Consider the following 21,831-nt stretch of genomic DNA (forward strand, 5'->3'; position numbering starts at 1 on the left):
GACCTTCTGAAAACAGATGGTTTGACAGAGATTGCATATTTTTGGGAAACTCACCTTCAGTGGGAACTCACGTCTCATTCTGAAAAATGTTAATTGTAAAATGCTTCAGGAGGATCTCAAAAGATGAAAAATATCCTAGGCAGCATATTTTATTCAAAACACTTAGAGTTAACACAAAATACAACAAAAACACCAGGATCTTATGAAATTTAAATAATATGCTCTCAAGTTCACCACAAAGCTGTAGAGAAAAGTTATAAGCTAGAAAGAGTAGAAACACTTCAATTTGGCAGTAGGACCAGAGCAGGAAGCCCTCTGCAACCAGGCAGGAGTGCTCTGTATCAGAGAGATCTGTGGCTGCCTCCATGGCTGATTGTGTCTGATTTGCCTTTAGAGCACACCAACAGCATTGCCAATTACAGAAATAGTTTTTGAAATATGAATAGGGTGCTCTGAAAACTGGACTGAGACCAATAACTCATTTGGTTGTTAATGTTCTTCAGCCAGTAAAACCAAGACTGCATTTAAACCAGTATCCTAAGAGAGAATAATACCATTTCCTCACTTCCTACCTCATCAGCCACCTAATGCTTCCCAAAGCACTAAACATTTTCAAGTGCAAATATTGCTATACCTCCAACTGTTGCTATGCAACACTAGATCTTATATTTCCTAGAAACACAATGAAAATTGGACTCCTGATCCTTATCTTAACTACTATTACTCAGCACCATATCATACACGATTTGTATTAATACTCATTGAGGAAACCAGGTTATAGTCCTCAACAACTTACTTACAGAATCCAGGCTCTACTCCAATGTATTTTCACCCCTCATTTAATATTTGATTCTTTTTTGAACATGACCTGCCCTGCAATTTTAAGAGAAACCACCTGAGCTCTTCATTCAGCTATATTATAGTCATTTTGCTTCAGAATTACTCCCACAACAGTACCAGGCATGTCTTAGGGATAATTGTGTTTTATGGTTGTAAAAGCTAGTACTGCTGGAATGCAAGAGGAGTATGAGTACAGTGCACACACAAGGTTCATAATGCAGCCCTTCTCATACCCGCAGGAGAAGGAATCCCACCCCGCAAACAATCCCACACACGCAGCTCATCTTCAGGTGTTCTGGACAATAAATCACCACATCAATCAGCACAACTTTCAGAAGGATAACTTTCTTTCAGAAGAACAGCAAGAGGGTTTTTTTTCTTCCTAAGGCAAATTATTTTCTCCTCTGTAGCCATACAGACGTGTTTAGTGCCACTTCTGGGTAATCAGCTCTACCAGACAGATGGTACATTTTTTGAATCAAGTGACATGGGCTATTTGTTTCACCCCAAATTGGGACAATTCATTTTGATAAGAATTTAATTCACAGTCAATACAGATTGTTGGCATCTGGTTTTATATGAATTGATTGCACAGAGAAATCAGGTCAAGATCAGCTCTGGGTAAGAAGACTGACAGATCTAATGGTGAACTCATGTCACTGCACATCAGCATGAAATTTAGCTAACCAGAGTTTGACTGTGTCCCAGCAAAAAAAGATGATGTGTTATGTTTGCACACACCAATGCATTCAAGAAAACAGGTAGAAAAAAGGAGAAGACTGGTAAATGCTTTGACATTTCACTTGGGTAGGCATATCAGCAGCAGAGTTCTTTTCACCAGGTCATACAGCCATGTTTCTTGGTATTTGGGCTACACAGTGCCTCACTTTAAGAAGAGAGTAGTCAACAAGGACTAATAACAAGACTGATACAGCTTCACATAAAGTATGCATTTAAAAAAAAAAAAAATTAAACCATTTTAGTGTAGGAGATCCAATTTATCAAAATATAATCAATAAACAGGATCATTGAAAGTTCTGAGAACTGCACAACATTTGTATTGTATTTATGGTAATTTCCAAAGCAATTTTCAGCAAATCGGTCCACCCAGTTTCTCTCTCTCTAGATTTCCTAGGTGAGTGCTAATTACTTTGTCACATTAGAAAGCTTGCAAGTGAAGCTGTCTTTGGGGGGAAAACCAATTCAGTTCAAGTTAAAACTGCAGATAGGTTTTGAGAATATGAACAAAATTATGACCGGATCTCAAAATATTTACTTTCAGATTTGGCCATGTGCAGAGTGCAAGACTACAAATCTGATATATGGAACATACATTTGTCTATCTTTTGCAGAATAATACATTTGATACATATTCTATTTTCTATTTACATTATTGTATAGCATCTAGATTAGACTATTTGAAAGCAAAGTTATGAAACTAATACAAAATGGACATTTTTCCTGCACACCTCAACTTTTTTCTGACAGTTCTTCTAGAGTCATAACCACAATGAGAATAACAAAAATGTTTTCCCACCAATGAGAAAAATCAGTTCACCATTTAGCAGTTTCATCTTTTAAAGTTCTTTATTCACTGAAAATTAAGGGAGTCAGGTCCCCAGCTTACAAAATCAGCACGTTTATGCTGTTCATTGATTTTAAACTGTGCTCCCAAGCCTAAGCACTGGACAAAATACCATGACTCAAGAAAAAGGTGGGATTTAGCAAAGGAAGTTCAGAGGGGTTTTTATTCGATCTTCACATATTCACTTTTTCCAGTAATGACAAAGCAAGGAATTACTGGCACTTGTGGAACTAATGCTGCATCTCCCACAATCACAAGACTTGGAGGTGAAACTGCAGATAGCAACACAAACAACTGGGTAAAATCTCAGCAGCTACCAGAACTCAACCAAAGCATTTCAATACCCCCATCGCAGCCAGCAGCCAATAACCAGCTGCAGGTGACACCAGACTCCTTTCTGGCTCTGTGAGCCCTTCACACAGCTTTAAGTGGGCTCCACCACCACCTCCCCCTCCACAGGTGCCAAGGGATGGTTCATGACTCAAGTTTCTTTGAGCAGAAGAGCAGGAAGATACACATCCTTTCTAATGCATCAGAGGAGGTCAAGAAGGGGAAGAAAAGAAAGAACAAAGCCAGGAAAACAGAAGGCCTGCAACGTTTGTCGTCTTCATTCAAACACTGCAATATGCAGAACACTTAGAGGTCAAAAAACTCCAAAATTCCTGCAGACTGAGACTGAGTCTTCAATTCCACAGAAATCTGGGTTTGCCTGAAGCAGTTACTCAGCTTCAGCAGACAAATAAAGTGGGCCAAGAAAATTCTGTTTTTTCTGGTGATCTTCACTTCTTTGGATTTTTTACTTTAATGTGGAAATAGGAATTTTTGTATAGCTTGAGGTAATTTTTGTTGCGCAGATAGCACCAATCAGAATGTTTTGGGTTTTTTAAAATAAGACATGAATATAACCTTTTCAAGGAAAAGCAGTAAAATAGGCCAATGGCATTGCAAAATTGTCTTTTTGAAATAGTATTGGGAGAAAAAGTGTTTTAAACTATTGTTAACTACCAAATTTAAGTTCTGTTTGACAGTAGGCAACAGAACCTAAACCTGAACTTTTGTACCAACTGAGGAAACAGTGGTGGTTTTTACATGGAAATTATTAGAACAGGAGTTTGGAGTTCCTACCAGACATTTGGAATACAGAATGCATCATCACCTAGTATATTATGACTAGAGAAGGATCCTCCTTACACTCAACCTCACTTCATACGGGTTCTGTTTTGAAGCAAATTACTCTGTAGTGTACTTTGAAGGACATGGCAGTGAACCTATACTTCATTACTAACGTCAAATTTAGCAAACTATTGTGACATTTCAGACATAAAAGTTATTAATTCTTGTATGTGATAGTTTTATAGTAAAAGAGCAAGTAGCCACTAATAACTTCTGGCATTTGATCGAAGTAAAACTTGTAACCCTTCAAAATCTTTTAAAATATGTACGTATACAGTAAAAGCAGCAAATAATCTCATCAAAAATGAAAACTGATGCACAGTTCTGACAGCATAAATCTTCAAGGTAAAACTGCATAAAAGAAAGATGTAGGGGGGTGTCACATTTTATTTCAGGAATCTCCTGGTAACCTTTCAGCAGCTACAACAAAAAGATAAGGCCCGTTCTCTTCCACCTTCTCTAGAAGTCTGTGAATACCACTGAAGGCCTCTAGTGATCTGTGCAACTGGTAGTTATTCCATCATGCTAGTTAGCCTGGAAAATGTTTCCAAAGTGTGCCATATCCTTCTGCAGGGCACAGCACTAAATCAGTCCTCAAATCAAGCCCTCAGCAAAACAGAGCTACTATTTCATGGAGGTTAAGTCTGGGAAGAACTACCCAAACACCTAATCCCAATTCCTGCATTGCATGAAACATTACATTTCTCCCTCAATCCCACTTCAAGCCCAATGGCTCTTTAAGACCTGACAGAAAATGTTTGTCCCACAGGTGGAACATCTGCACAGACAGCACTGATGGTGTAACATGATGGAGAACTGACAACCTGTGACCAGAGTTCCAGCTCATGGATGAGTACCAGCATACCTGATTTGCAGAAGAGAAGGACATTCCTTCTGAAGTCCCAACCTTATGACCACATGGGTAAGGAATGTCATATCTTCACAAAAACACAGAGTGCTCTATACAGACTCCAAGCTTTGACTGTCCCACAGAACATCTCTGCTGCTGAGCACTTTGCTGCCAGACAGAAACCCAACCCAAAGATATTTGGCCAATAACAACTTGCACTAAATCTTGGCTTAGGCACGGGACTCCAGGTGCACAAGGTGCTCACAAAGCAGAGCCAAGAGGGTGTAAGCACATTTGTGGAAACACAAGCAGTTCTGTTTTCTCTGTGGCCCATCAGAGAAGAGGAAGATGTGCAGAGGCTCAGATCACAGCCCACAGGGTACATCACTGCTCCTGAAAGGAATGCCACAACTACCAAGACCACAGAGCCTTAGCAAGCCTAGCACTGCTTGCAAGAAAATGCCACAAATGGTGAATTCAGAACTAAGCAGCCACAAATGCAGATAAAAATGTTTATTCTAAGAGAGTGCATCTCTAATATTTCTGTGGTATTTATGTTGAACCCCAGTGGAAAACCAGAAAAAGAAAGTCTGTATTAGGAAAAACTTATCTAAATAAATAGGCAAATTGTGGATATTTCTAAAAGTACTTTTATGGACTCACCTAAGAATTCATTGCAATTTAAACCAGATTAAATCTATAAAGTTAAACAACTCTAAAGAGCATGATTCTTCAGGGATTATATAACAATTATTTACTGACATTTAGTACTCCCATTTAGAAAAGTGAAGAAAGAGAAAGAAGAAAAAAGGGGGAGAAAAGAGAAAGAAAAAAAAAAAAAACAAAACAAAAAACCTAATTAAATAAGGAGTGCATGCAGCTTTGCTTCATGAAGTTTGAATGGTAATCCATCCACTGCTTTTCTTAGTCAGAATAAACTTGTTTTTTCCTTCAGACTGTTCTCGCATTTCTCTCATGTTTCACACAGTATTACAGTGACCATTACTGTAACCAGCACTTTTGCTAGATGAAAGAGCAATACAGGATTCTACCACTGGGAATATAATAGACTAAAATATTAGAAAAAAACCCAACTGCAGCAAAAGGAAACCAACAAAAAGACCCCCAACACCCTTTCAATTGCTAAGCATCATTCTTTGTTTCCTGCCATAGGTGTTGCTCAAATCCCTCTGAACATCCTGCCCTCTCCATTTACCTTCCTTCAATTGACAGAGCAATTTTGCACAATTTGACTATACAGGATCTTCTTGTTTCTGCTTATTCACTCTCCTCATTTTCTGGGGCTCCTGGAGAGAAACCAAACATGCCAAAGCATTGTTTTCTCTGAATACTGTTCTTTCTCTGTGTTTGCCAATTTCCCCAGCATAGCAAACACGTAGTGTTATGACTACCGAGCACTTTATTATTTGCTATATTATAACAAAGAATAGTGCCATGAAACATTCTTGCCCTCAGGTTTGTATTCACAGCTCCTGTGCCTGTGTCCCTCTCTCATTCTTCTTTCTGAATTGGAGCTGGACAAAGGAAGAAAGGTAACAGCTTTGTATTTCTAAGAGAAATGAACGTACCCAGCAGGCTCCTAGGATCTAAATCATAAACTGGCTGGGAAAGAACAAGCAGATAGTAGCATGAACATTTCTTATGCGTCTTTACCTTGGGACAAGCAGAGGCAACCCTTACTGTGCCAGGATGCTTATTTGCTGTTACAGGAGGAGTAAGCAAACCTCCTTTCTCCATTCCCACTTCTCTGAACAGTGCTAGAAGTGCCTTGTGGTTCCTGACAATGAAAAGAAAGAGTATTCAGAAACATCAGCCATGTCTGCCCTGCAGCCTAAAGCTGAGTTTTGTCGAAGTCTGGTGGGTCACCAGGATTCCTCCTGGTGGCAGCTGCTGGGTGGCAGCACAGCAGTGTCCCCACCATGCAGCAGGTGCCACAGGGTGAGTCCCACACCAGGAAAGCCCCAGCTCCTCCCTCCATTCCGAACACAGCTGAGCAGTGCCCCAGCTGCCCCCTCAAACAGAAAGGCTTCGTTCTCCTAAATGCTTCCACACAGAGCACACACACATCCCCTCTCCTGCCCATTTCTGTATATGAGTCCTTATACCCCCATCTTGTGGGCTTGAACTGTTCCAACATTATTTTAGTGTCAATGGGGGAGGGTAGCAAATGAGAAGAAAGAAGATATCCCACCCATCTCTGAGGGGATGTACAGGGGCACTCTATTGTCAGCTTTTGCAGGCCAGGTCCTTTTTGGATAGAAAGAATTTCTGACTTTACAAGTCTTACAAAGGAAAAACAAATATTTCCTAAAATATTTTTAAAACACTTCAACAATAAAAAAGTTCTTCAAATTGTATTCCAGAACTTTTCTTGTCCTTTTAAATTAGTTGTAAATTAAAATGCTTTGAATTTTATACTGTAGTTAACCAACAGTATTTCTGAGGTTAACAAAAATTCTCTTTGCTGCCAATGTACAAAAAAAAAAAATTCTTAATGCTTGTTCTCAGAATAAAACTGGTACAAGCTAAGTATGTGACAGACAGCTAGACTATAAAAAACCCCACCATACCCTCTCACCCTGTCATTCCCAAGCTAGAGTAGCCAATTTGTGACAATTAGCACATTGTACATAGCACAGTTCATCTGGCCCTTCACGGGGCTGCCAGACAAACTCTGGGTGGCTGTTTGCATTAGTGCTTATCAACAGTGCTGACAAGAGATGCTGGGTGTCAGCAAACACCTTCTAAAACATGCAGGAGTTTGGCTGCTGTTTCTACCTGTCAGCCACTTCTCAGTGAGCTCTTATCAGGAGGAAGAGCACTTAATCACAGCTTTCCAACAGCTAATATTAAAGGAGAAGACGGGATGACTTCTGGCAAGTTAAAGTCAGCTGAATTTATCACCCTTTCCCTCATGGCCTCGCTGTTTCCCAGACCAGTGTGGGATAGTTTTAATCCTCTGCTGTAAAAAAACCACAGGTTTTTTTCTCCCTTTTCAATTGCCTTTTCCATGAAAGGCTGGGGCTTAGCAAAGAATAAGCCTGCAGAATTTCAGCCTGCTAATGTAGGATCTCGTTCCTCAATCCATAATTTAACTTACACTGAATACATACTACAAAGGTATCTCTACACAACACATTAAAGATATAAAATTTCTAAGCAGCACCACATTCTGAAAAATCCCTTAACACAGATACATATATTTATATATACTTATCTTAAATATAAATAAGTATATATATATAATGCATAATAAGATCTCAAGAAAATGTGATAGATATATGATAGATAGATAGATAGATAGATAGATAGATAGATAGATAGATAGATAGATAGATATAAGATCTATAATACAACATCTTATGGAGAAATTAAATGAGAGATGAGGTCCTTCAGGGGCTGTGGTCCTCAGACATGATGCCTTAACAGATTTTCAAATGGTCTCGATTTTCTCCTTTTAAGAAAGGGGGGGGGGGGGGGAAACCATGCATCAAACATACACCTAAATGTGACCTAGAACTCCTTTTCCTTCAAAAACTTCACAGAAAATTATGACAGAAAAACTGCCTATGAATTTCTACTTCTTCCTTCCTTTAGTACTCCAAGTCTAAAAGCCTGATCTTCCCTCCCCACCTCATTCTTCAACTAATATTTTCAAGAAATTACTGCATCAACTGCCTAACAAATGCACTCTTGAGAGGTGTGAATGACAACAGCCAGGGAGCTGGGTTCGTACTCTGATATATAAGTCTGACAAAGAAGATTCTGAGACATGCACAGAATTGTAAAATCAATTTTTTCTCTTGAATCCATTAGCAGACCTGAATAAAACTGTTCTGACAAACACAGCACATTCTGACTGACCACAAAATAATTCAACATTGGAATGCGATCTGAAGGGACTCCTGGAGCTGTATGGAAAATAAACATCTTACAGCAAGGTTTGCACTGGCTTGACAGAAAACTAGAGGTAAATTTTCAAATCACAGCACCCACAGGATCTGGATTCTGTAGCTTCACTTCTCAGCATAAGCACTGCCACAGCATACCAGAGCTGTGACGAAAGGATCAGGGTGCACATCTGGAAAGTGGGGCTGTGCCAGCTCCACACAGCCTCCCTCTCGAGGAGGCTGCATCCCATAGCAGCCCTGTGGGCTCTGCCCTCGTGCCCTGCAGTCCTCTCCCACTGCCAACAGCAGCTTGCTGTGATTTGTTAGCAGAGAAGTCAAAGGAGAGGGAGGAAGCTGTTCTATTCTGGCAGAAATCAAGCTTTTCTGATTATCTTGTCCTCGCAAACCCAACACATCTGAGGCTAGTGCTGCAGCAGTGATGACTAACCTGGACAGCTGCAACATTTCTGCTTATTCAAAAAGAACCAAAAAATTGCCATGAGAAAGACCACAGCAGATCAACATATGCAAGCATCCCAAAGAGGAGCAAGATTAATTTTAAATTGGGCTAAATACTTAAACAAAAGCAAATATGAAATAATAAAACAGACAATAAGGAAAATTAAGTATATGTTAACATAGTCATGCCACACTGTACCTCAACACTACACCCAGTGCTCTTCAATTTCTATGTGGTAGCTGTGGCATATAGAAAGCAGTGTACACAAGTTCAGGAACCTTTCAAGTTGGCATTCCAAAAAAACCAAAAGGAAAACCCTAAGTTTATACCTTCCCTTTGACACAAAACAAGGTATATCACTGTAGGACACGCTGCACGCTGCAAACTGGTGTGGGTTTCAGCTAGAAAATGAAGCCCCAGAAATTCAGGTCTTTGTGTCCAGTCCCTGTCGCCCTGAAAGCTCAGCATCTGAGCTTGCTGACATGGTTTTCTAAAGACTTTCCTAGGACTGTAACTGTAAACATAGATATGTGTGCATTCTTTCTGTTACACGTCTTCTGATGGGCATTTCTCATGGCCAGTGCAGTGAGAAAGTGTTATCCTGACCATCCAATCCCTGGCCATGGTAAGAAGCCTATAAATCCTGGGAAGGAAAATAAACTCTGCTCTTTCTGCACCATACCTCAACCTGTGTCCGCGTGATCTATTGATCTTCAGCGGTAACAAGTCCCAACACAGGCAGAAGAGAGTGGACAGCTGGGCCCCACTCCAGTCAGAGGAGGTGACTGTGCTCCAGATGGCTGCATGGCCTGTGACATTTCACTCCTGTACAAGACTGTAGCTAACAAGAGCTGCAGAAAAAAGGGGCATTGTCTTGTGCTTTTGGCTATCAAACTTAAGAGCTGTGCAGAACGTCATAGAATGGCTTGGATTGGGAGGGACCTTAAAGATTATTTTGCTCCAAACCCTCTTCCAAGAGCAGGAACATCTTCCACTAGAGCAGATTGTTGCTCCATGGATACAATTCCTTCCCATCATTAAGGGATCCTAAGCACATATCCTGATCCTTGTGGAGTATGCTCTGGAGTACCAAGTGCTCCAGGATAGGGACTGCCCTTTCCCCTTACCTTTCTTTGGGGCTCTGCATCAGAATATACACACATGCTAAACAAGGGGTGTGACAGGGGTCTCTCGTTCCAGGCAGTGCTCAGTGGTCTCAACAAACAAAACCAGCCAGTACCACTGTTCCACAAAACTGCTACTGGTGCCAAAGGATGTGCCTTCAGTACAGCACCAGGGGAGACTCTCCAGCCACAGCTTCACAAAGTTTCCCAAGGTGAGACGGCACAGTTCAAATTCTGCTGTAAGGCAGAGATTAGATTTGAAATTTGATTTCTTCCTTCTACTATTTTACTTATCAAGGTAAGGACAATTCAGTCTGTGGGTCACTGAAATGTAATGACAAGCATTATAAGAAATTCTTTTTAAAGCACTTTGATACAATAGCCATGGAACTGTATCAGCAGTGCAAGAAAAGCCCACACACCAATATTCACATCTTTATTCATGTATTTTAGTGAGACTAAAAGCTCACATACTTTCAGGTTCCTATAAGTATAATGTGCGATACATAGAGGATGAAGATTGCAGGAGAAATGACTGTTCTCAGGTGCCTGGGTATAATAAAAAGACTGATGGCTCTGGAAGAAGCCTTACTAGGTATGCAGTACTATCTCAAGGTTTTTCACATCTTCTGATGAAGATAATTTGGTTAAATAGCCAGAAGATAAAGTTATCAGGTTGGGTAGTTGTATTGTTTTCTTTGGGATAGTTTGAAAGGTATTTTCTGTGCCCATTTTTTTTTTTAAACTCATGCTGCACATATGCAAGAAACAGAACAAGACTAAAAGGAAGTACTATCATAAGAGATGTGGAGGACAATGGCTCCCTCCAACCAAACAACATATTCATCAAGCATGCAAAAGATTTTTGTTTGGCTTTTCTTCTATTTGCATGGCAAATGCTGCCTCTCTGGCATAAAACTGACCCCAAGAGACTGCACACAGCATTCCCAGCTTTCTGCTTCAGTCAACAGCACAAACCAGCACTGCACTGCATAAAGGAGACTCTCACCCAAAGACTTCACATGATGCTACCGACTTTGCTGTTCATGATCATCTTCCTGTTTTTTGAGACAAAGAGATAGCAATCGTGGCATCTTGACTTCAGATTTCTAACCTGTTTTTAAACACAGGATGGACCAAAGACTAGGCCTAAAATAGTGATTCTCCTACAATAAATATGGATGTGTTGAACTTCTACTGTGTTTTTCAACTGAGAGAATTTCCCACTATGTACTATTGAAAAAACAGCTAGCTATCAATGAAGAGGCTACAATAACTCCAGAGAGCATTTCTGATGCCTGAGAGCAGGCTCAATGTGATTTTCAGCAGACAGTCACTACAGAAATTATTTTAATAATAATTAAATTTAGTGTGCTGGGCTACTGAGCTCCAAACCTCATGCAAGAGGCACAGACAGCCCCTAGGAATTTCAATTATCAGTGGTATCTGTGGCACACATGCAAGCAACACTGAGTTTACTTATCTATTGCAGCCAGTCAATTTGATGAAGCTGATTAAATAACTCAGGGATTCCTAGAGAGAATGAATCCTGAATGAAGTTATACAGCCACAGCTTCACCTAGCTAAAATGCAAGTTAGAGTAATAGGCAGAAACAAGCCTCTAGCAAGTTTGAGAATGACTTTTTTGTTGTCATTCAAAGTACCATTAAATGATGGAGAGCCGGCATTATTTATTAGTTGGGTTGTTAATTTGAGAATCTTGCTGGAGAGCACCCATAAGACCAAATGCTTGTACATAAACATATCACTGAAGTAGAATTTTATTTTGAAGGAGGCTCTTGCAATGCTAATCCATGATTTCCACTTAAAATTAAATTCCTTCTATGCAGAAACCCTTGTTATTAACATGCACAAAGTGCACTTAAGTTGCTCATAAAATACCTGTTAGGAAATTATACCTTTCAGAAGAAGAGCATACAAGCTGTGCTGGAAGAGAAGTTCCCGATTTTTCACTCTGAAGATCACTATTGTGCAAGGCAGAATTAGCAAAGGTATTCATGGCTGTGAAGCATTCCACCAAGATGAACAGTTCCCAGTGCAGTTTTTCCCCTGTTCTCACAATGCACATTTCTCACCCTGTCTGCCAGAATTCAGATCTGTTTTAGTTACAAGACCATCTGCTTTTTGAAAGGCTTTTTTTTTTCCTTTTTTTTCCTGGATGACAGATGGATGAGGTTCAAATTCTTGTTGCAAACCAGCAATGAAATTTTACAATTCATTGTCTCTGCTGCTTACTGTCTTGCATTAATTACTTGAAAGGAAGAACTCTCATGGGGAGAGACAGTTTTCCAAATGCATAGAATTTTTAAACCAAAATAAGCATATAAAATAAATTTCTGATGCTTTAACTACAAATAGCCTAGCTTCAGGTTTGTAACCTAGTTCTGTAATCCTGTATTGGCTCAGGTTTCTCTTTCATGTCCTAGAATAAAGGGATGTGGAAGCAGAGGGAGTACTTTAAGAAGCTATCTACAGTGTTATAAGCATCATATTTTTTCCCTCCAGAGTCTCCCAATATCATCTGGCTTTTTCAAAGTCTTAGTTCTTCAAGTCTGATGTTTGTAGAAGAGACTCACTTTTAAAAGTTCCCAAAAAACACCAAAACAATAGACTTCTACCCTTAATATTAAAGGAATAAAATCATTAAAGGTTGGTAAATGGATATATGGGTTTTGCTTAAAATCTTTCATGTCTAAAAAAAAACCTCTCCATTTTTATTTCCCATTTAATAACATTTTGAAGTGACAAGCTTGGAACAGCAAACAAACCTCCAGGATACCACTAAAATGTAGTAAAAGAGTCCTCGCTAATACCATGCTGGCAAGTCTGGCAAGCCTTGATCTTCAAGCCATAAATCTACTAGCCACCGTCTCCCTGGTTCGTACCCCAGGAGAAGGGAAGAGTCAGGAAGTGTATTAATCACACAGGATTTGGGGGCCCTGTTGCTGACCTCAGCTGTATCGGATTTGTGCCCTGGTTCCAAATCAGTATCATGATGTTGCCCTCAGACTCAGTACTGCTTTGCTCACTGCCCCTTGGTCAGGGATTGGGATTAACCACCAGCCCCTGCCAGGCATTCACATACCCCAAACGGGATGCATGCCTGGATCCAGGAGAGCTTCAGGCAGAGTCCCATGTGGCTGCTCCACTCCCACAGCGGCCGTAATCTGTGCGTGAACAGGGCACGGAGGAGAGGGGAGCCAAAGAACAAATAATCGAGCAAAATGCTAAATAATCCTCTAGTTCACATCCCTGGGTTATGCCCCAGACCCATTCCACCTGTGAAAACGGTGAACTACATGTCATGTTTGCATTAATTTCTCAACAGTAAATGAGTGGCGCCCGTAGAGCTGCGGGCCCGGCCTCACTGCGCTCCAGCCGCGCAAACACGCGCTGCTGGGAAGGGTCACGTCCGGATCCCAAACCAGGCACAAACTCCACAGAAAAATCCAGCCCAGATCAACAACATTTGGAATCTCTGTCCTTTATTATTCGTTCACTATGGCTCCTTTGTAGGCTTCAGTCTTGGTTTCAATGAGCGACTGTTTCGAGAAAAAGAGAAATTCTAAGAAGCAGGGGAAGCATGACAGCAGATATAGAAGTGAAAAAATATCTAACAAGTGTTTTGCTCCAGTTACTTCTTGATTTCACAGAAAAATCAAAAGCAGATGCTTTATTTACTGTTCCCATAGTACTGTTTACTGTGCCTTCATCTATTTCCTTTTGGAAGTTATTCCCATTTTTCCCCTCTCATTTACTAATAAAAGAAATGAAAGACACAAATAGTATAGACATGGAAAAGAAACAGACAGATAAGACATTTTTCACGATGTTAAAAATAATTTGCAATACAAAGTCCCTACTAACCATGTTCTCTGAGAGTAAATACCATAATTACTCATCACAAGTACAGTCTAGATGCTTCCAAGCCTTCTAGAACTAGCAGGTTTGTGGGGTTCTCAGTCTTTTAAAAAACCCACTCTAAACCCAAGAAAGTACATTTTGTTTACACAAGTATTTTCCAGCACTGCTGTGATGACTGTTCAACATTCACATCCACTCTGGAGCTATGACCATACTCCATGCATTCTTTTAAAATCTTGATCATTTTAACAGAAAATTAATATACCAGAAGGAATCTCTGTATTGAGTACCTTTCCCTGAAGTCATTTTGGATCCAAAGTAGTCAGGACTATATATTAGAGGAGCAATTAATTTAAAATTAAGATAGCAATAAAAACGGTACAGAGAAAAGCATTTGAACATCACTTACAAACCTGACTGCTGTAACATTTTCCCCATGGTAGGTCTCATCATCAAAATTCCAGCACTGATTTTTTTTTTTTTTTTCCCCTCAAATGCTGGGATATGCCAAAGGGTAATTTTTAAACAACCCAGTGCAAGATGTTACTGACATACCTGCTGCATTTTACAACCTTTGCTTGTGCATCACACTACTCCACAACATGCTCCCTTGAACCTGGGTAGCACTGACAGCCCTGCATTCTGCTCCTTGCACCACACCAGATATTTTCAAGAAAAAGGTTAATAAATAATTTCTGCCTCCCTCAACACTCAAAGGCCAGATAATCTCTTGGTACTTCAGCAACAGCTCTGTTCATGGCAGAAACTGGATGGGAGACTCCCAGTGTTCAGCAGTGAATAAGTGATGCTACTGCCCTCTCCTAGGCTGTGGCCAGCAATCAGAAAAACAGCAGGAGCTTCATAGCATGCCCCTAGACCTTCTTGAAAACTAAAAAGCTGTAGGAATACTTCAGCCCCAGAGTTAGGTGGAAGGTTAGCAGTAGGAAAACAACCAAACATAAAATTCAGAGAGAAAGTAGTGTGTTGACAGAAAACCAGGTGGGAGGTTTGAGGGAGAATTTAAGGCCTTTCCAACAATAAACACGCTGCAGAGGAGTGCTGGGAGTGCAGGCTGGGTTGTTTTCTGAAAGTGGTGATAGATAAGAAAGGGACAAAACATCTTCAGGAGAAAATGCAGAAGTGAGAGGTTGGTCCCAGGTTCAAGCTACTGACACAAAATGTTACTGGACATGAGACCTCATCCAGATTTAGGCAGGAGGCCCTGTACATCATAACAGACTCACACCAAGGTCAGGTCTGCAGGAATAACAAACACCAGCTGATCATTAACTGGTGAAAATTGAGCAAATAAAACTTCCTCACAGAAGCAATGGGAGACCTCTCTATCACAATACCCCGGTGTTCAGGCCTCTTGTCTTACGTTAATGGAAGGGACTTCAGCTTCAGACTAGGATCCAACGTGTTTCCCTAATCACACTCCCCACTGCTAAAAATACACATTCTCCTACAGTTCTCACTGCAAAACTACCTACCCATCTCAAGTTAACGAGGGTCCAAAATCCTGTGAATACCACAGGATTCCCTACTCAAGAGGAAACATCCTTCTTGAAAGCAGTAATCAGATAGAGACCAAGACACCTTCGCAGGTCATGAGGAACAAATATGAAGAAATCAAGCAGTTCCTCAAAATAGCACCTCAGGGGAGGGATGGCTATATTAAAAAACATTTTTCTCCACCTCAGAAGGTCCTGTAAATCCTCTTGAATAGAGCAAGGGAAAGAAAGAAAAAACCACCTTCTCAGCTCTTGATGGTGGGAATCCACACCCAGCTGGGTGAGGACTCCGCTTCTCAGGCTACAGCTAGGGTCTGTTTTTATTCTCACATGCAGATGTGTCTGCCATGAAAATGGGGAAAGATTCATTGCCTAAGGAGAAGCACAGTGCCCTGGGGCTCACCATGAGGGATCATACATTTCCTGTGCTAACACTGCCCAAGTCATGCCCATGGCAATTCTATGCCCAGCCTCACAGGTCACTGTGATGGTAGGTGGCTTCCTTGTTGACATTTCAGTGGAAGAAGACACAGCATTTCTACAGCCTGGGGAGACTGAAGTCTCAAAGAGCAGAAATATTTAAGTCTCCAATTAAAACAGACAGCTTTATGATTACACCAAAAATGTACTAGGGCAGTGCTGAGGGCTAGAGAACTGAGGCTACAGTGAGTGGTAAATGAATCTGCTCCAGCATGAAAAAATAAGGAGGAACATGAGGCCTCTTTATCACAGTTCTCTTCAGTGTGTCAAGATCCAGGACCTACTGAGAACTACATCTTGAAGCACAGAAGAAGGTAAAAAGAGTCTCATCGTACTTTTTTTTTACAAGCCATCTGCCTCTATTAAGATGTTTCACTATTCATAATATTTTGCAGAATTTATTTTATATATATACATATTTGTAAAAAGTTGCAGAGATAAGGAAATGCTCTCAGTGCCAAGTCTCTTGAGTTGCCAGGTATGAGAACAAATCCAGACTGATGAAGTAAAGATGTTCACACATATATGTACTTTGTAAAATATTTTTTTAAAAAACAAGGTAGAGCTTAAAAGATCAGGAAATTGGGCATTTGTTCAGGATGCAGGTTCCCCCCAGTTCAAGCACCTCACAAGAACATCTGTGACACAAGTATCCCATCACAGGACGGGCAAAGGTTACAGTTATCCCAGAAGGAAAGGAAGGAAATTAATAAAAAGGAGGAAAGGGCTGATAAAGAAGTGCCATAAACTAGCATGTTTCCTTTGATTTCCAAAGAAAAGTGAAAGCAGAAGAGAAATGCAAAAACCACACAAGCCAGAGACATGAAAGAACAAGGAGAGAAAACAGGCCTGAGAACAACACACTAGCAAAAGCAAAAATCTGTAAAGAAAAAGAATTCTGACTAATTTAAATGAAAGTCAAAATTGTATATCAGGTGCATCTGTTTTGCTTATGCACACAAGCACAGGAAAGACACAGTACAAATACCTTAGGCACACTATCAAGGAAAGTCAATTTCCAGCTTGGGCACAGAAAATACAAACACCCAACAAATATATATGCAGAGATAAGGACTCAGGAGAAAAACTTGAAGTGAAAGATACCAGGAGTGCACACACACACACTCCCTACTACACTCAGAAAAAAAAACAAATTTAAAAGCAGAAGTGAAGAGGAAAACACCCTTTGAAGATGCGAGTTTGGTAAGTGATGAGCATGTAATGCAACTAGCCAAATACATGCAGTGAATATTCATAGCAGCAGGAAAGTACCAATAAATAACCATAAAGAATCACAAGATTCCCTTTAACCCCATCATTTTTATAGATCAAGAACAAGCCCAGGAGTGGTGCCAAGGAGGGAGAGGTATAGCAGTGCCAGGTTGATGAAGCTCAAGCTGCTCAACAGCTTTCAACTCCAGCTAGCCCAGCTACTGCAGCTGCTCCCTTTCAGCTCTAGAATCACTGCACTGTGCTGGAGCTAAACTCCAGCTCACTGCTGAGAATCCACACTAGTTCAGCACAGGCTGGGAAATTTCAGTGTGCTGCAGCTCTGCCCCACCACATAGCCATTCCCATTTTGAGATTAGGTTGCCTGAAACAAACCTATTTCATCTGGTATAGCCAAACGGGTCAAAATCAGTTACTTTCAAAAACAAGAGTCAACCCACAGTGAATGCCAGTCATGCCTGGCATGTGTGAATCAGCTGACCTCCAAAAAAGCTACTACTGCAAAGTGTTCTCACCATTAAAAATAAACATAAGGCAAATTTCTACTGAACTACGTCCACCCTCTTCCAAATAAAATTAATGAAGTGGATGATCAACTGTGGAAAGAGCTTAAATAAAACCTGAAAAAGTGTTTCCTTAAAGCAGATGCAAAAGGTTGTAGTGTCACTAACGAGACACAGAGGGAAAGGCTAAGACACCACCTTCACAGACCCCACTTCAAACCTTTGCTATCTCCCAGCTTTGGCTGGAAGCAAAATCCCAAAGGGAAAGTAATTTTTTAAGTACTAAACCTACTTTAAAAAAACACTTCTGATTCAAAGAAGGTGTCTTGCAGAGATTCAGAGTCTGTCCCTCAGAACTACAGACACAGCAGTAAGGTGAATTTAAACTCAGCCTGTCTCAAGACAGCCAGTAATGAATGAAAAGCATGATGAACAGAAACAGCTCCAAACATTTGAGCTAATAGTGTCACAACACCTGATGACAAGGTAACTCCACTGGTCAGATCTCGAGAGAAGCAGCTTGCTGACATCATTTATCCAAGAGGCAAACAAGAGTACAGTCCCTGTAGGGGCACAGATTGCATCCTCAGACCTCAATATGTTTATTTCCTGAACAGGACCTGGTCATCAGTTCAAGTGATCATTGCCAATGTACTGATAGTGCTCTGCTGACAATGGTTTCAGAAGAAGGCAGCAGGCTCAGAATTCCTCTGAATTTGTGGGCCTGTAGACAGAAAAGTCTCTTCCTCACAGTCATCTCTTCCCAAGTGAGATGATGGGACAACACAGGAAATAATCACTTAACAACATGGCTTTGAAAGATCATTTCCTGGGAATCAGATTATGTTTCAAAATCAGCAGCATCTTTACCCATTAATTCACACACTATGAATACATGTCCACCACTGGACAAGTGAGATGGCACTTGCTAAAGCAACTACAGTAGTAGATCAAACGCATTAGTATTTGGCCTTGCAGGATCCAGAGAATCAAAATGCATTTCTGCCAGAGCCTAAATGATATCCAAAAGGCAACAGTCCATCAGTAATCTACAAGTTTCCTAAACCAAAGGTCTGAGGAACTGTCCCAGCATCAAACTGCATTATCTACATAAAGCAGAATAATTTCTTCTCAGCTCTGCTTGGCTTATTCAGGCATCAGACTGCCCAAGACAGTTCTTTGTTGTAGAAAACCAAAGAGAGAATATTTCTTCATTTCAGGTACCTCTCCTCCTTCTTGTCCATGAAGATAGTTAAAGCAAATGATCAGATGTCAATGAGTACTTTAATTGTCCTTCTTCTTGGACAGGTGGATTAATTCCTAGAGATCCCCCTTAGACCCACAGGACTTCTTGCCAGGACTATTAGAAGGATCTAGGTCAAGAAGTCCACAGTTCTGTCTAATAGCTGTCTAATCAATAGATAAAATAGTCTAATTTCTAACATCTATAAAACCAAAAACATGAACATGTAAATATTTAGATTTATTTCCAAGTATCAGAATTGTAAGCAGAGTTTCTGTGTCTCAGCAAGACTCCCCAGCAGACATAGTGATCAGGGACAAAATCATAAATAAAGGCCCAAGTCCAATTCAGGCACTGAAAAAAGCCAAATGCCTGCCTTAGAGGGTCAAACAGGAGGTCCCAGCCATCCACCACACCTTAGTTTTGCAAGAGGAAAATGATACTACTGGAGTACCATATAGAGAGTAATTATTTCATAAAAGGTAGCCACATCTAACAAATTTTAGCATTACATAGAGGAAGTGATGGGGCTCACAGCACATGAAGGAAATAATAACAAAAAAAAAAAAAATCCAGAAATTAATTTTTTTTAAATAGGAGAGCAAGAGGGCATTTCAGATGCACATCTCTAATCCACCTTCCTCACCCCAATGCTTATATTATATTTATATATATATAATAGACAATGAAGGCATAATTCACAACTTAGTGAGCCTCTCCAACTCCTCTAAGTTCTGCCTTTATATCCTCCCTATCCATCTAACACATAATCATCTCTCCAGAGGCAGCTGTCCCAAAGCATGTCAGAAATAAGAAACACATGCACCCACCACTTCCCAACAAGGCATCCCCCAATGCACACAGAGCCAGGAGAGGGAGATAAGACACACAGGAAGGGGCTGAGGAGACCAGCCCATGTCACTGTGTTTGTGAAGACAGGTGATGCAGGCAGGCAGCATTTTCCACAGCGAGGATGAGATTTCACCTACCCAGCTCCCTACAGGGCAGCGCCACGCTCCAGCGGGGCGGCCGGGCGGCTCTGCCATGAGGCATTCCGGGGCATCACAGCACAGGAACGTCAGGAAACCTAAAACAGGAAAGAAGTGAGTCAAGAGTGAGTGTGCTGAAGGCCCTTTGGAAACCACCACTGCTGGCCTCCCACAGACAGCCACAGCTGAAAACCCTGCAAACAGCACTTCACTGAGGCTGACTAACCAAAACATTGTTTGTTAAAATGCAATTAAAGCTGGAAGTATGAGCAATTTAACAGCTATTCACTTCAGAAAAATGTTGCAATGATCTCAAAACCAAATATTTTTAACCCAGCAGAAATGCCCTGCAGCAGCTGGGTGACAGCAAGGAAGGACAGTCAGGTTTTTGAGTCCTGTTCCCCACACACGCGCACCCACTCCCTTGCAATTGTCTCTGATTGGCAGTGTGATTTTTCCTAAGATTAGAATGCCAGGTGGGAATTGCAGGAGGAACTGTCCCTATGTCCACATAATGAATGCATACCAGAGATGGGGAAGCTGGGATGACTGTGACTGACTTTGGTACAGATCTGCCCACAAGAGTATAAAATGCTGGAGGTCTGGGCCAACTGGTCCCCTCCAGTCGGATCACAGCCTCACCCCTTCCCCAGGCAGAGATGCCTGCAGGGCACATCCAGTCTGAAGACAGGGAACACATATTTTTGGACAGGTGAATCCAGCACTAAGATCCGGTCATGTGCAGAAATAAAATCCAAAAGTAGCCACTGAGGTGCTTTGTAGCCTTGTAATTGTTCATTCTGCAGGCCAAAGACTGCAAATCTGTACATTTCTACTTGAATCTGCTTATGGTATAACCCTTTAGACCTGATTATATTATACATTGCAGTGGCAGTATTTAGATACTGTGTTAGGAACAGATCCAACCACAACCATCCACATAATTGGTGTCATACTTCTCACACCTGGGTCTTCTCTCTATGACTCTGCCACAAGTTAGCAAGCAAATGATCCAACTTCTTAAAGCATCAGCTACCCTTTCATCACAAGGCAGAACTGACACACGCCCAAAGAAATTCTGAGCTCTCAGCATTTCTAAAATTTTATTTCAGCTTTATTTCACCAATATCCATTTCCAAGCTTCATCTGTTTGTTAGTTCTAGTCATTTCAATAAATAAAACATTGTATCTAGAAGCAAGAAAATTAAAAAAAACATTATTTCCATCACTCAAGAACAGTGTGATTTTAAAGATTATCAATGCCATTTATGTAATTTAAGTTCAAAGTGACAATGTCTTGAAATAATGACCATTATTAAAAGTACACCAAGTAACTAATGTGGATCTACTGAAAGGCTGAGATATAATTATGCAATTTTCCCTTTAACTTGTGTATAAGTTGTTTAATGGATATTTCCCAAACTTAAAGACAACATTTCATATTCACCAAGCCTTGTAGGCTGATAAACACAGCCTATGATCTCAAAATTTCAAAACAAAAGTACTTTTAAGAACACTGCTTGACAGTAGGGAGTCATTGGTCACACCTGCAAGAGGTTGGCTGCATTAGTGAGCTTCTGACTACCCTAAGAGAAAGCAAAAGGCAGAATCCCAGTTCCTCTGCCCTTCCTTGCCCCAGTTTCCCATGAAAAAAGAGCAGGGTGCCGGCAAAATGCTCCAGTATTGCCTCTACATCATTTTTCAGAACAAGCCCAGACAATCTGTTGGCAAGAACCACAGATTCACATCTAGAATTGAAAGGGCCAAAGTACTTGAACATATCCAAATAAGTCAGCCAGGAGAAGGTTAAAGGAGCCAGAGAAAGTAGCTGGGTTTATGTCTTCAGAACTGAGAATAGCAACACTGCTTATTTAAACCAGAATTCAGGCTACACAATCACAACTGGCAAATTCAAAATATTTTGTACAGTCTATACTTAATTAAATTAGGTTAATTTTCACTATAAAACTGAAAAATAATTACTGGCTAAAAAAACAGCATAAAATATCCTTTATCTAAAGAGTGCTGTAGTTGGAAGAGGACA

At 40.6% G+C, this 21,831-nt stretch overlaps 1 protein-coding gene across 1 annotated transcript in view; it reads right to left on the minus strand.

Annotated features, from left to right (window-relative positions):
- Positions 1–19,878, minus strand: part of KIAA1217 (KIAA1217 ortholog) — a 332,941-nt gene extending 313,063 nt beyond the window's left edge. The window contains exon 1 of the mRNA XM_015617303.3: positions 19,788–19,878. Coding sequence (XP_015472789.1) covers positions 19,788–19,851 — 64 coding nt within the window. The 5' untranslated portion in view covers positions 19,852–19,878. The remainder of the gene's footprint in view (positions 1–19,787) is intronic.
- Positions 19,879–21,831: the final 1,953 nt, after the last annotated feature.

Source organism: Parus major, chromosome 2 (assembly GCF_001522545.3).
Source record: "Parus major isolate Abel chromosome 2, Parus_major1.1, whole genome shotgun sequence".
Taxonomy (NCBI): domain Eukaryota; kingdom Metazoa; phylum Chordata; class Aves; order Passeriformes; family Paridae; genus Parus; species Parus major.